Genomic DNA, 13,744 nt, shown 5'->3' with positions numbered 1-13,744 from the left:
TTGAATGCTAATCATAATAATCATGACTGCACATTAAAAGATCTGTTTGCTAAAAGGAGATGTAGCATCGTTCAGATGATTTAGAGACTGAATTTCAGCACAACATCATCTCATCTTGTCTTCATAGACACACAGGCCAGCAGGAAAGCCGCCAAGCTGGACATCGTGTCAGCTCTTACATTTCAAGATGACTTAACTACAAGCACTTGGTGGTGTGTGCACGGCCTCACAGCCTTCTCTTGTCCGGTTTAGAGAAATTCATTTCAAAGGACCTAACCCAGTAATCCAACATTGCTGACTATTGTTTCCTGTAGTTTTGGACTGGGAGCGGTAAATGTGATCATGTAACTGTTCTCCACTTTCTGCCTTCACCAGTCTATTTTCAGTAAGTACATGTACAAATCTTATGCATAAAAGTCATTTCGGTTCCAACCTTGAAATAGCGCTCTATATGTTTTACAACGTCCTCCATCGAGCCTATTATACCCATTACACCACCCGACTCAGATCGCTCCCCACTATCTGCAACGGTTTATTGGCATTGACACTGCCCTAAATTTTTCAGGGTGTCCATCCCACCATCAATCTAACGGCCCCCGGCAGGTGGTAACTGCATTGACCCCTGGCCCACAAAGATGGGACTGGCTTATTTGGGCATGTCTCTGGTGTCCTACTGTCCTCTCTAAGTCCTTGAGGCACTGAACCCCCAAAGATTTTCATTTGCGTCACCTGGATGATCAACTAAAGTGATTTAGTGCAGGTGGAAGCAACGTTTCAAACACTTCATGGAAATTGGACAGCACTTTGTGAAATGACGTTATCTGAGCACGCAGATACGTTTCTGTGAAGAGTCAAATGAGAGACGTGTAAGCTGACGCGAAGGCTGACTTGAGTCTCCTGTTCAGTATCTTGGCCAAAAAGCTACACTTGAGCCCACCGCAAAGACTACAAAGACAACCAGCTAGCTTGTACCAGGTAGCGGTAGTCTGTATCTGCCGTTCAAAAATGGAAACCAGAAGACTCAGGGCTACAGATGTACAAACCATTGTTACGATAAAGCAGCGTTTTCTGACAACACTCTAACTAATAATGCCACTTCTAACTGAGAATATGTATATGCCACGGGCGAAGAGGTGGAGGTGAAGAATAAAGAGAAACCACACGTGGGTGAAATCATGGATACTACAAGCTTTCCCTTTTTCTGTTTCTCCTCTCTTGCTCTTTACTACTTCTACTACTACTACTTCTACTTGGTCAGCTGGCCGAAAATCCACTGACAACGGTCAACTAGTGCCAACAATGCTGGACATACTGCAAAAACTAGGGCTATAGACGCTCACTGGCTGACGGCCAATCTTTGGGGCCCTGGGGATGCATTTTAGGAATACGGAAACCTGAAATTTCTGGTTCACAGTCAGGACGGAGGAGACAAGGAGGAACAAAATAGAGAAATGAGACGAGCCTAATGACAAGGTTTAAATGTTGACGTTAAAGCAACTTTATGTTTATGTATTAGTTTTTTTTGTGCAATTTGGCGGCCCCTGCAGTTTCTGAGTGCAACGCCACTGTCGTAAATACAGATCTCAGGTCTGTAAGAACTTGTCAGATGCAATGTAGGTGCCAACTACAAACAAAACTCATTACGTCATAACAATGTTATGCTATAAGTAAACATGTATGTAACGCTGTGAGCCTACCCTCTCACTGAAGTTACATAGTGCAGAAAGTGGGTGAATGGCTGAGACAGAGACACCATTCACCCTATTATGAGACACTGTACAATCAACATGATTTTGAAGCTGATATTTCGAGGTTAAAAACTTGCATGCTGTTGCTTTAAGCAGGTACAATGTGTACCAGCATGGTTGAGCATGTTAGCCGTTAGTGTTATGTTAGTTATGCGAACATTTGCCAATTAAACACAAAGTACAACTGGGGTTGATGGGTACCAGTTGTGCAAGTTTGGTCATTAAATAAACAAAGGTCTGCTGGTGGTGCTAGATGAAGAGTCAGCTGATCACCAAAGTCAGGACAATTCAGCTCGAGTGAAACATGAATGTCTGAATCAAATTTCAATGCAATCCATTGAACAGTTTCTGGGATATTTCAGTCCGGATCAAAGCGGTTGACCAACTGACCTACATAAAATCTGTTTGTTCATAGACTTTCGGGTCAGTGTGCATGATGATGATGATGGGAGCTAAATTAAACACACAATTAAACACACTGTTTGGAAACCAGAGCCAAGTCAACCGGGTTTCATAACTTTATTCTGATAAAAAGAAATAAATTTCTTAATATATAATAAATTAAATAACAAAAATAAAATGATATCCAATAAATCTTTCAAGTTCCTTCAAAATGATTCCTGACATGTTCAGGATGTGGAAATAAACCAAAAAAAAAAAAAAAATGTGCAGCCACATTCAGCATCACAGCTTACATGAAGATACTATACTGTATGTGCATGTACTGTAAATAAAAAAATAAAGCACTGCATACCATGGTACATTATACAGTACAATAAAGATACAATACAATAAAATAATATAAACCTTAAAAATAGGCCTCTGTATACAACATGACATTTAATATAACACATGACTGAAATCAGATTGAACAAAGTCACTGTCCCAAGGATGAATCAGTCTGTAAGGCTGCTCTAAACAGGACAGAGCAACTACCTTCACATCAGCCTGACGTACATGAATCACGTTTCTTAATTCCAGAGAGGCAGCTGGATCAACAGGCCAGATTTTTGTGAAATCGTGATAAAAAAGGGAACACTCTCACGAAGATCCTGTTGGAGCAAACAGATTACTCCAATGTCGTTTTAGTTTATGGCACAGAACAAATCGTATGCATGCCTAACATGCTTATAGATACTGTCAGCAAACACAGCTTCTGCAGAGAGGAGTAAAACTTATGAATCAAATCCAGTCAGATGTGAAAGTGACAACAAAATCATTCATCACTGAAAACTGAAAGGCATTTCATCCTCTGTTTTGGGAAAGGATAAGATTCACTTAAGGAAACATCAGTGATGGACCACAAACCAACCTATAAGTCATTCTGGTGCAATGCCACAAGCAGAAACACGGTGAAATTAAAACGTGATGAAGTGAAAGGGAGATCTGAACATGTGTTACGTGCGAATGCAGCTGTAAAAAGAAACGTGCAGAATGTGAAACTGAAAACATCTAAAACACGTGGCTGAGTCGTCAAGAATCAAAATTCAAATTGCAACATTATCTCTGAACACTGGAGTCTCTCTGGAACCATTCAGAAACCATTCATCCATCAAGGGACACCCACTTTAAAACAGAAAGGTTAGAGTGTCTTCACAAGCATTCCTGGTATTACGATATAAGGGGGCTTTAAAATAAGTTCATGATACTTGGCAAGTAGCAAAGAGCATTTCTGTCTATTTGGAGGCACTGTCCCTTCTGTAGGGCAGGCAGTGTGGAGGAGAGGCTGGAAACGAGGGCAGTGAGCCAACTTCTGGCTGAAATAACTCAAATATGCACAATGTGGCTTGAACCTTGAGTCCATTAACACCTTGTGTGTGTGTGTCAGTGTGTGTTTAACGTAAAGCATGTGCGTATTTCGTGTAAAGTAAAAAGAAAGACACGATTGGGTAAATGTTCTTTCGGTGGAGCAAGAAGCTCGTTAAAGCAAAGGATAGTAAATATATGCAGTGTGTGTGTGCAGCATTTGACTCTCTCCAGAGCCGAGGCGTGTGTGTTGACATCCTGGCTCAGTCAGATGCTATGACTTCCCTGTTATATAACCCTGCATGTGGCTTTGCCTCTGGAGAGGGAAGCGGCTGGGACGTGAGGGAGGGGGGGGGGGCCTGCCCTGAAGCCAGAGCCTCCTCTGAACTGCATCATGTGAACACAGTGACTAAAACTGGCATTAGTGAACACATGTACTTGTAACTTTGTGAGTGAGAGATGCTTTCAGGCGGTGAGAGTGACTGTTTTTGGATGCTCTGCGTGCTGAACATGAGTGTGAAGGTCTGTCTCAGAGGTACAATGTGACAAACAGAAAAGCTGTGCGTCACGTGACGTGTGTGAGGTCCCGGCGCTGCAGCGTGTTCAAAAAGCTTGTGTCTATCCTTGGTCACAGGGCGATGCTGTTGGTCCTGCGCTCTGGAAAGCAGAACAGTGAGTTTGAGGGGTCGTCACAGTCGTCGGGCAGCCCGGTGTCTCCTGCTGCCAACGGATTCCTGCTAATGACCAAGTCCAGGCAGTCTCCTGCCTCTATAATTAGGGGCACAGTTAGACAACAGTCCAAGTCTCTGGTCCTGACACGGTTCACCTGGAAGATCACAATCAATGAAATAATGCAGTCAACATGTTGCTACATTCATATTTATCGAACAGGAATAGTTTGACATTCTGGGAAATTAGCTTATTGCTTTACGAGCAAGAGTGAAATTCAATAAGAAAGGTCATACAGGTCTTGGGGAGTACTACTGCATATATGAATGAAAGCACTATAAAGCCTTTTGTGGCTCCAGAGGAAGCTGCATCTACTCTGATAAACTACCTCCAGTGACGTCACTCAGTGGCTCAGTTGCATTGTGGGTAATGTAGTGCCGGGTTTTAAAAAGGAAGAAGAATACATGGTATAAAAAAGGCGATGATACAGTTATAATTGTGATGATAGATCAGTGGACTGCTTTTTACCCACAATGCAACTTAGCCGCTGAGTGACTGGAGTAATCACTGGAGGCAATTTATCAGATTACATGCAGCTTCCTCTGGAGCCACAAAAGGCTTTATACTACTTGTTTTCACATTTGCAGCAGCACTCCCCAAGACCTGTAAAAACACTTTAATGTGTAAAATTAGTTACCCTTTAAAAGCTGAGTGAGGAACCTATTTAAAAAACAAAAACAAAAAACAACTTCATAGAAGATAGAAGACTGGAACAAAAAGAGCATTATTTTTAAATGTAGCCTGAACAGAGACGGGTTACACAGAATTCACAAGAGTATGCTAGCTGCTTACTTTTGTTTTCAGTTGTCATGCTAAATTAACAAACCGTCTCCTGGGTGTAGCTTCATATTTAATAGATAGACATGAGAGTGCTATGAATACATTTGTCTAACTCGCTGAATCAAGAAAGTATATTTCCAGATAAAGCTAAGAGACTGCTAGCTCAGCATAAAGATTGTTTTCCCTAGCTTTCAGTCTTTATGTATTTATCCTCTCATCTAACTCTAGTCCGATAAGCAAATTTCCCAAAATGTAGAGTTTCTTTAAACACAACTTCACAGTACCTGAAGAATGCGGTCGAAAGGTTTTAACCCTGCCAGGTCAGCGGGGCCATCTGGGCGGATCATGTTGACAAAAACCCCTTTCTCCAGGAGCCCGTCAGATACGCTGAAACCATAGTCACGGCTGTCATGGTCCTTCCTTATGGTCACCTGCAAATACAGGGAACCTCACAGTTACACAGAGGTCGACAGCACAATGTATTCATGATTATGCAGCTAGAGACTTCGACGCTGCTCAAGCAACTTAGTACAAAGCTGAATGGCTTCACTCATTATAGTCAAACGAGTCAATTATCCACAGTTTTTACAGCAGCTTCTTTCACAATGCAAGCTTATGGAATAAAGTTTTTTGGGCACCAGTGCATCATGTGCCTTTTATTTATTTATTTATTTATTTTTAATTACACAGTTTCGCCACTACTTGGCTTCACAGCCTGGCACTCTTCCTGGGGGTTTCCTAGAAGCAGGAAGAAATCACAAGCCTGACTCACAAATCAACATGTTGCATCTTGTTTATTTTTCCGCATGCGCAGTGACCTCCCAGAGTGTATGCTAAGCTAAGCTAAGCTAAGATAAAAGCTGCAGGGTCATTGACAGGACACAATGTGTTTAATTCATTCTATTGTTGTTGTAATTGCCGCTGTTGAACTTCCTTGTGACATTTTCATGTGTGTAAAGAGCCTTGTAGCTCTGTTTTTTAAGAAAAAAGTGGTATTATTCCTTTAAATTCAGCACCCAGATGAAAATAATGAAGCTATGATAATCTATAACATAAAAAATGTACAAGGTATTTTTACAGACAAACTTTCGCAGTAATCGTTGCTGCTGTCACGGTGCTGTACAGGTGTCTTCTTGTTTCCACCGTTACCTTCGTTATATACTAAACAGTTACTGTTTCCACAGACATACGCTGGTGTGTCTCTTGTTTCTCCTTTGAATTAGACCTGCACTAATATAACAAGGTCAGCAGGTTTACCCATAACAAGAAACAGCTTTATGGGGGGGACTTGTGATGACTTTCCATGATATCATGTCAGATGTGTCAACTCTAAACACGGTTAATTTCCACGCTGCAGGACTGTGATGCTGTCTGTTAATACTGCCTGAGCCTCAGCCCAGTCAGTCAAACGCAGCACAGCGAGATGCACAGATGACACCAAACAAGTATGCAGGCAGTCCGGGGTCACAGCATGTGCAGCTGATAAGGTAAAGTTTAATGAGTGTTGTGTGTTTTTGACGTACACACTGCAAGTCCTGACTGGCCAGGTGTCCACTGGGTCCAGTTACACCGTACCGACAGGCACAGGGAGTCACGTAAAGGAGGCACGCAGGTATAAACTTATAATAATTATAATGGGCGGATTCCCTCAGGACGCTGTTGTTTATACCTGGTTCATCAAGCTGTTAGTGCAGCTGACTGATCAGTGATCACATTTTCTCCTGAAAACACTTCAGACAGACACAAATATTAAATCTTCTTTAACCAGGAACTTTGCCCAATTTTAGCCAGTTTTGAATCACTAGAGTTTTCAATTTCAAAAGTATTTACATCTTTCTACTGCATAGAAAGGTTTTGATGAATTATAAAAGGGAAAAAGTTATTTATTTATTTATTCAAATATATGGAGTACTTAGAGTGGGGAGAGGGTTGCGGCTTTACACATATCTAAAAACGTGTTTATTTGTATTTACTTTTTAAAACGATAAAATACTGGAGGAACAGTAACGCAGTTTCAGTGTTATATCCTTTTATGGACCCCTTTGTTCCCTGTACTGTTTACTTTATACCCACCTGTGGGTACCTAGTATGTATTTCATTGGTACGCCTCATGTACTAAATATTTACACCGTAATTTGTTGACTGTAAAGCGTTATCATGTGAATTTTTATTGTTTGCTTTAAAACTGTTTATTGTAATGTGGAGCTACCTTGTGCAGCGCCAGGGGGGTAGGGGACACAAGATCAGGGGCGTCCCCTTTGCCCGGCGACAGTACGTCCCTTCCTCTAATCGACACGTTCAGGTTGCTTTTGCTCTTAGACTCGCCACGGAGTCGCTCGCTTTTAATGGGACTGATTTCAGAAGGAAACATTGAGTCTTCGTTGGTCTTCGTCTCCTCCAGGTACAGACTAAGAGCGCTACCTGTCATGGATGCCTGAAAAATAAATCACAAAAATCACAGGGATTATTAGACCACTATGGGTTAAAACTTAAATAAAGACTTCCACTGGAACACACAAACATTTAACCTCTCATGAACACAGAGCCTGATTACAGGCCAAGGCAGAAGCCGGTCAGTGTGGCAGCAGGTGCCGGGCCTGTCAGATTTAATAACTGATTACACACTCTGGTGATTATCATAATGCTTCATCTGGCACAGTCACTTAGGCTGACACCCATTTATGAATACATGAGCAGGACAAAGCAGATGGAGGAGGATGTCGGGGTGGAGATGACAGGCGGGGCGGGCCTACCTCCAGCTCCCTGAGAATCTCCGACTGGCCGCAGGTCTCGAGGTCCTGCAGAGCCTGGGACCAGAAGCTGTCTTCCTGGTTCAGGGTGCCCTGGCAACGAGGGGGGCTGACGAATCTATGACAACGCAGGAACCAGAACATGAGAGCAGCCCTGTGGTCTCGAGGCCGGTGCAGCGTGGGAAATGCAGTTTTTTCGCTGCGTGCTGGAGAGTTCCTTTGGAAAATCTCTCACATTGAGGGTTTACCGTAAATTCTCCCACTTGTGGCAGCTCAAAGGCTGACGAGTCCGCTAGATTAGACAAAGCCTTTTTAAAAGAGTTTTTTTTTTTTTTCAATTTTACAAAAGCAACGTCGGCCAAAAAGAAAATTGAAAGCATGTGACACAAAAGTTCAGGAAAAAAAAAAAAAGAAGTGTGAAGAGACAGATAAGGCTGATGTATCCTTGGGCGCTTTAGGTGCTTTCTGAGGAGAACGTTTTTTGGTGTGGACAAGGGGGGTGACAGAAAAAGATGCATCTATGTGAAACACCAAAGAGCTCGTGGGCAGTTAGTAAAGCAGATGAGAAAGAGAATACCTGAGAAAGAAGAGAAGAGGACAGTTTGGAAAAGCACAAAACATGACAGCATACAACACAAGATGAAGAGAAAATAATTCAGTTTGCCTTTTGTCAATGAACCCAAAGAAGACGAAAAGAAAATCACAGAAGCTTTTACTGATACACAGTGGTGGAAAAAGTACAAAAGTACAATTACAAATAATTACTGCTGTATCTGGTTTGTTATTAGGGAACTAACTCTGAACTCCTAGTAAAAACTCATTAATCAAACTCACACATCAACTATTGATAAAGTTTTTAGTAACTAATGAGTTTATAATAGGTGGCTACTCAGTGTGATGTTTCACTTTAATTCAGAGTGCACAGAAAGAGTAACAAGGAGGCTGGAAACCACTTGTTATGGTTTAATGTTTAATGATCTGTTTTTCTGAATATATTTTCTGAATTTCAGGGGGAAATACTGTAACGTGAAAGTATAAAGTAACAGAAAATTGAAATACTAAGTACCTTGATAGTCTACACTAGTATTCAGTTCTTGAATAAACATAGTTAGTTTCCACCACTGCTTGTGGACAGAATATGATCTAAATTAAATATGCCCTTTACTGCGAAAGACACTTAAAGCTGCACTGACATGAAACGAGATGTTGACAGGAAGGAGACTGCAGACGTGTGCCCTTACCCAGGTAATTTTTCCCACTCATCCTCAGTAAATCTCCCATCATACAGCGCTGAGTGGTGGAGCAGACCTGCGGAGCTGGAGCTGGTTTGGTTCCTGTGCTTTGTACGTCGCCACTCGTTCGGATTGAGCAATAGATCGGACGCTTTGTGAAGATATGTCCCTGAAAATCAAGAAAATCCACTGACCTCATTAGAAGCAACACAGGAAATGGGTTGTTTTTAGACAGAGAGAACGTGTACAGTGACAGTCGACCTCACCTTGGCTACCGTAGCCTGCGTCAAACCCTGAGCTATCCCAGGAGCTCATCGCAGAGTCTATACTGGGCACAGTGGCAGAGTAGACCTCCGAGTGTTTGCTGGTCTTCTGGAAGTCTGTCAGGTCGTCCTCGGTGTCACTTAAAAACCCGGCTTCTCTGTCCTCTGTTCTGTGGTGACCGTCCGACTCTGGGAATGAAAAGCAAGAAAAGTCAGCATTAAACAAGAAAGAAATGCACTCTTATTTTTAAATCACTTTATGCTTCAGAATATGTCGTCTGAAGTTGTGCAATATGTTATTTTTATTTGTTTGTTTTACTAACGACACTTGCATGTACATACAATGTATGCATGTGGTCACTGAAGGTTAATTAGTGGTATGACAACTGTCTGCACTTAGCCCAAGTTTTCCCTAAGGGCACAATAAAGTGTAGCGTATTGGGATTGTAGCGTAAAAAGCTAAATCAACCCGCTTGTTTTTTTTGTGTTTTTTAACTGCTCATTTTCTCTCTCTCTTCTCTTTTCCCCCACTCATGTACAAGTGCTTTGTTCCTTTTTAAAATATACATAAAGTTATTTATTTGAAGTTCTTCCTCACTCTTCTTCTCAGATCAAGAGCAAAACAATGTGTGATCACTGAAGGATGAAGGCAATAAACAACTGAATGTTGGCATAAGTGAGATGATCCCTCCACAGGAGAATAGACGAGCAGATAAAAGAGAATGAATGAAATGGAAACTATATATATACACACTACAGACAAAATCAGAAAAAAAAATCCTCCCACTTGTTTCGAATAATGTTTGAGGTCATGAAACAAAAAAAATGAAATGGCGAAAAGACATTTCAATGATTGTTTTTCCTTTTTAAGACTTTTGTGGTTTTGCTTTCTTATTCTTGCCTCACCAATTTTTTCAAACTGCTTTCGGGAATTAAAAGGACATTTTCAGAAAACGTCACTTTCTTTCAGCATATAACAAATATTCACATACTTTTCATTTGTTGTGTTTTTTCTGAGGGAGGGAAGGTTTGTTGCGTAAGTCAGATGGCTTCTTGACCTCTCCTGACACATCTCTTGTCTCTTCATCATGTGGGTTTTATGTAATCTTATATGTACGCAAATAAATAAATAGTTGAGGGAAAATAAAAACATACGATCGGCTTGTTTCTTGATCTTGAGGGTGACGGACTCCCCGGCCATCTGCAGGAGATGGATGGCCTCGCTCAGTGGCTTCCCTTTCAGACTGACCCCGTTGATGGCGAGGACTCTGTCCCCTATATGGATGGCACCGGTCCTGCAGGGTTAGGAGAGCAGAGGAGACAGAGATACCAGAGTATACCAGACAGTACCGGCGGGCAGGCCGGGAAAACCTGTCAGGCTGCCAGTGCGCCGACTGAGATGGAAACAAAGGGGCTTCTTGTTACAGAACAAAACGAGACAGCCATTGTTTGCTGTCTTGTTTATTTTAGAGAAAACAAAGTTTCCAAAGGAGGCCGATAACAGCGTTGACTAACCTCAGCCTGATGTGTCACCGTTTTCTCAAATAACTCTCTTAACTCCCGGCCTGTCATACCTCACCTCTGCCCCCTGCCCTCCTGCCTCCTGCCCCCTGCTCTCCTGCCCTCCTCACCTCCTGCCCTCCTCACCTCCTACCCTCCTCCCCTCCTGCCCTCCTCACCTCTTGCCCTCCTGCCCTCCTCACCTCTCTGCCAGGCCTTTTTTGGTGAGGCCGGAAATAACAATGGGGTCAAAGGGCTCCTCTGTGCCAGAAATCGTGATGCCCAGTGGTCCGTTATATCTCTTCAGCTCCACTGTGTAGATTATAGAGCCCGACATCTCCAACTCATCTAGGGGGGACAGTAGACAGCATGCATAAGACTCAAGATTATACACTTTATGATGGAAATGGACAAATATGAGCTATTTAACTCTTTTTACATCTAATTGTATTCTCTCTGTACTGCTTTGCTCATATAAAGACTTCAATGTATTACTCAAGTACAAGTATTGCAATAGACAATAACTCAAGTTTCAAAACTACATTTCACTGGTTTTAGGTTTGAGACAATAAGATTTGCAGGTTTTCTTAATTTTCTATAATGTCACGCTTAAAGGAACAGTTCAACCAAAAATGAAAATACAGTCATTTTCTAATAAACCTATTGAATCTATACAACCCCATGGTGAGGTTTGGTAGTCCACGAAGCATTTCTGGAGTAGATGGGAACTTGTTTAAAAGCGTAAACAACACAAAATGGCATAATCCAAGTCTCCTGGAGCCCAGAGATCCCAAATTGATTTGAAGAGACATTATTTACACCCTCGTGTAGCCCGTCAGTTCATACAGGATGCACACCAGCGCTTTTAGCTTCGCCGCTACACAGAAGAGTCCATCTTAAAAAAGGGTGTAAATTATGTCTTTTCAAATCAGTTTGGGATTACAACAGACTGTATGAAGCTGTATGAAGCAATTTTATGTTTTTTTGTGTTGTTGTTTTTAATGTTTTACAACAAGTCCCCATCGACTTCAGTTGTTAAAGAGAACGCTGCAACACTGTTTTGCCGTGAAGCTCCAGAAAATGTTTTGTGGACTATAAAACTTCACCTGACGTTCAATTGTCATGGAGGCGAGTAGATATTTACTGAATTCTCATTTTAAGTTGAACTTTTCCTTTAATACATTGGGAGCTTGGACTGTGAGGTGACAAAACAAGACATTTGAATACGTAAATTTGGGCTTTGAAAACCTGTAATAGACATTTGTAACAACTTTTGGACATTGAGATGGTCCAAATAATTCATCAATTATCCAAGAGAAAAATTTTAACAAAGCAAACAGTTGCCAACCTAGGGGTCAGTTCCCCTCTTAAGGGTCACAAGATAAATCTAAGGGGTCATGAGATGAGAAGCATAACTAGGTAAGTTTGGCTGTCAGATAAATGTAGTGGAGTAAAACATGAATCCTGCCTCTGTAATGTAGTGGCGCTGTACCTCAAGTACCTCAAAATTGTACTTTAATCTACTGGTTACTTTCCACTTTCCCTGCTTATATTACAGGTTGTAGTATATTTGCCATTTTAAGGCATTATTGTACCAATGTTGTCCTCGTCTTTCTGGATCCGGAGTTTGACCATGTCCTCGGCCTGCTGCAGGACGTGCATGGCGTCCTCCATGGTGCAGTTCTCCAGACGCACGCTGTCGATGGCGAGCAGCCTGTCTCCAGGCTCCAGAGTGCCTGTTCTACCGGACACAAGAGCGAGAGGATCACAACTATTAACAGGAAACAAGGGAGCTGCATCTCCTGACTCAGTATGAGAATCCTATTAGCCCGGGTGTCTCAGTGGGATCGTCGGGGGTGACCGTAACCTCACCCTCAACCTAATCAACACTGAGCCCTTCTGAAATGTAGCTGCTCTGCCCCACTGATCTAGTTTTGATAGCTCCAATCCAATTAGGCGTGTATTACACAGTGGATTCACAAAACAATTTTATTTTGTTCAGGAATAATCCCACATAAGAGAAACTAGTTCACCCTGAACCGTCAACGCCGCCGGAACTGAAAGGCTGTGTGTGATGAGAGGACATACCTGTGTGCTATGCTTCCTTTCCTGATGTCAGAGATGATGAGGGGCTTGCCGGGTTTCTTACTTGCTGATTAAACACAAGAGAAATGACAGTGTTTTTTATTTTAGGATGTGTGATATGAGGGCAAACATCTTAAAAATCACTCGGCTTCCTCATCTCCGCCTCCCCGTTTGTTTTTATAGAGCAGAGTTGGAGCAGAAAAGGTCGTGATGAACACTGGTGCGAGTTACTATTATTCAGGGGTAATGAGGTATGTGCCCTCGCCTCGCCTGCGTTTTATGGATCACAGAACATTGATTCAAAGGAGATTTACAGTGTGCAGGTCTGTGGAGGATTATTGAGCGACACTGCCCCCTGCTGTACGTCTCAATGCTGACAGACTCACCGCTGATGGTGATCCCCAGCTCCACTCCTCTTCTCTTGGGTAGTTTAACGTGGAAGGTGCCACTGCTGGGAACCACAGACTCTGATTGGGATTTAAAGTAAAAGGTAAATGTTAGCAGGAGAGTACAAATACTGTAACAACATCTCACAATGAGAAATTATCTGCTGCTATGATACCTGCGACGTCAAATTCAATCTCCACGGTGACCTTGTTGGCCAGAGCAGAGTCTCTGAGCAGCTGATGGGCTTCCTCCAAAGTGCCATCTTCAGTCGGGATCCCGTTAATGGACAACAGTCGGTCCCCGACCTGCAGCAGCCCACACCTTCACACAGAGAAAAAGACACGATAAAGCATTTTTACCCCTTTATATGATAATAATAAAAGAAATATTAATTTAGAAGAAATGTCCTTTGGTATAAATGTCACAGGTGGTAATAACATTTCTAATAGGGCTGCAACTATTATTATAATCATTGATTAGTACTGTATATTTATTTTTTCAACCCAATCAAATCTTTTAATTGT

The 13,744-nt window shown here is 42.1% G+C and overlaps 1 protein-coding gene across 5 annotated transcripts in view; it reads right to left on the bottom strand.

The window, feature by feature from the left end:
- Positions 1-2,226: 2,226 nt before the first annotated feature.
- LOC311265224 (glutamate receptor-interacting protein 2-like) overlaps positions 2,227-13,744 on the bottom strand; it is a 35,982-nt gene continuing 24,464 nt past the window's right edge. For 4 of the 5 annotated variants that reach the window (XM_084366639.1, XM_084366637.1, XM_084366638.1 and 1 more), the window contains exons 13-24: positions 13,396-13,541; positions 13,220-13,300; positions 12,837-12,900; positions 12,344-12,489; positions 10,952-11,096; positions 10,404-10,543; positions 9,252-9,437; positions 8,995-9,154; positions 7,757-7,871; positions 7,213-7,437; positions 5,288-5,434; positions 2,227-4,320 (exon numbers count right to left, since the gene is read on the bottom strand). In XM_084366639.1, the coding sequence (XP_084222765.1) occupies positions 4,123-4,320; positions 5,288-5,434; positions 7,213-7,437; positions 7,757-7,871; positions 8,995-9,154; positions 9,252-9,437; positions 10,404-10,543; positions 10,952-11,096; positions 12,344-12,489; positions 12,837-12,900; positions 13,220-13,300; positions 13,396-13,541 (1,753 nt within the window). In that variant the 3' untranslated portion in view covers positions 2,227-4,122. Of the gene's footprint in view, positions 4,321-5,287; positions 5,435-7,212; positions 7,438-7,756; positions 7,872-7,896; positions 8,331-8,994; positions 9,155-9,251; positions 9,438-10,403; positions 10,544-10,951; positions 11,097-12,343; positions 12,490-12,836; positions 12,901-13,219; positions 13,301-13,395; positions 13,542-13,744 lie in introns of those variants that run through there. The other variant, XM_084366641.1, reaches the window with a different exon arrangement.

This window comes from Pagrus pagrus (genome assembly GCF_965226575.1).
Source record: "Pagrus pagrus genome assembly, chromosome: 11".
NCBI lineage: Eukaryota > Metazoa > Chordata > Actinopteri > Spariformes > Sparidae > Pagrus > Pagrus pagrus.
Note: the sequence above shows the minus strand (reverse complement) of the source record. Positions and strands in the feature narration are given on the sequence as shown.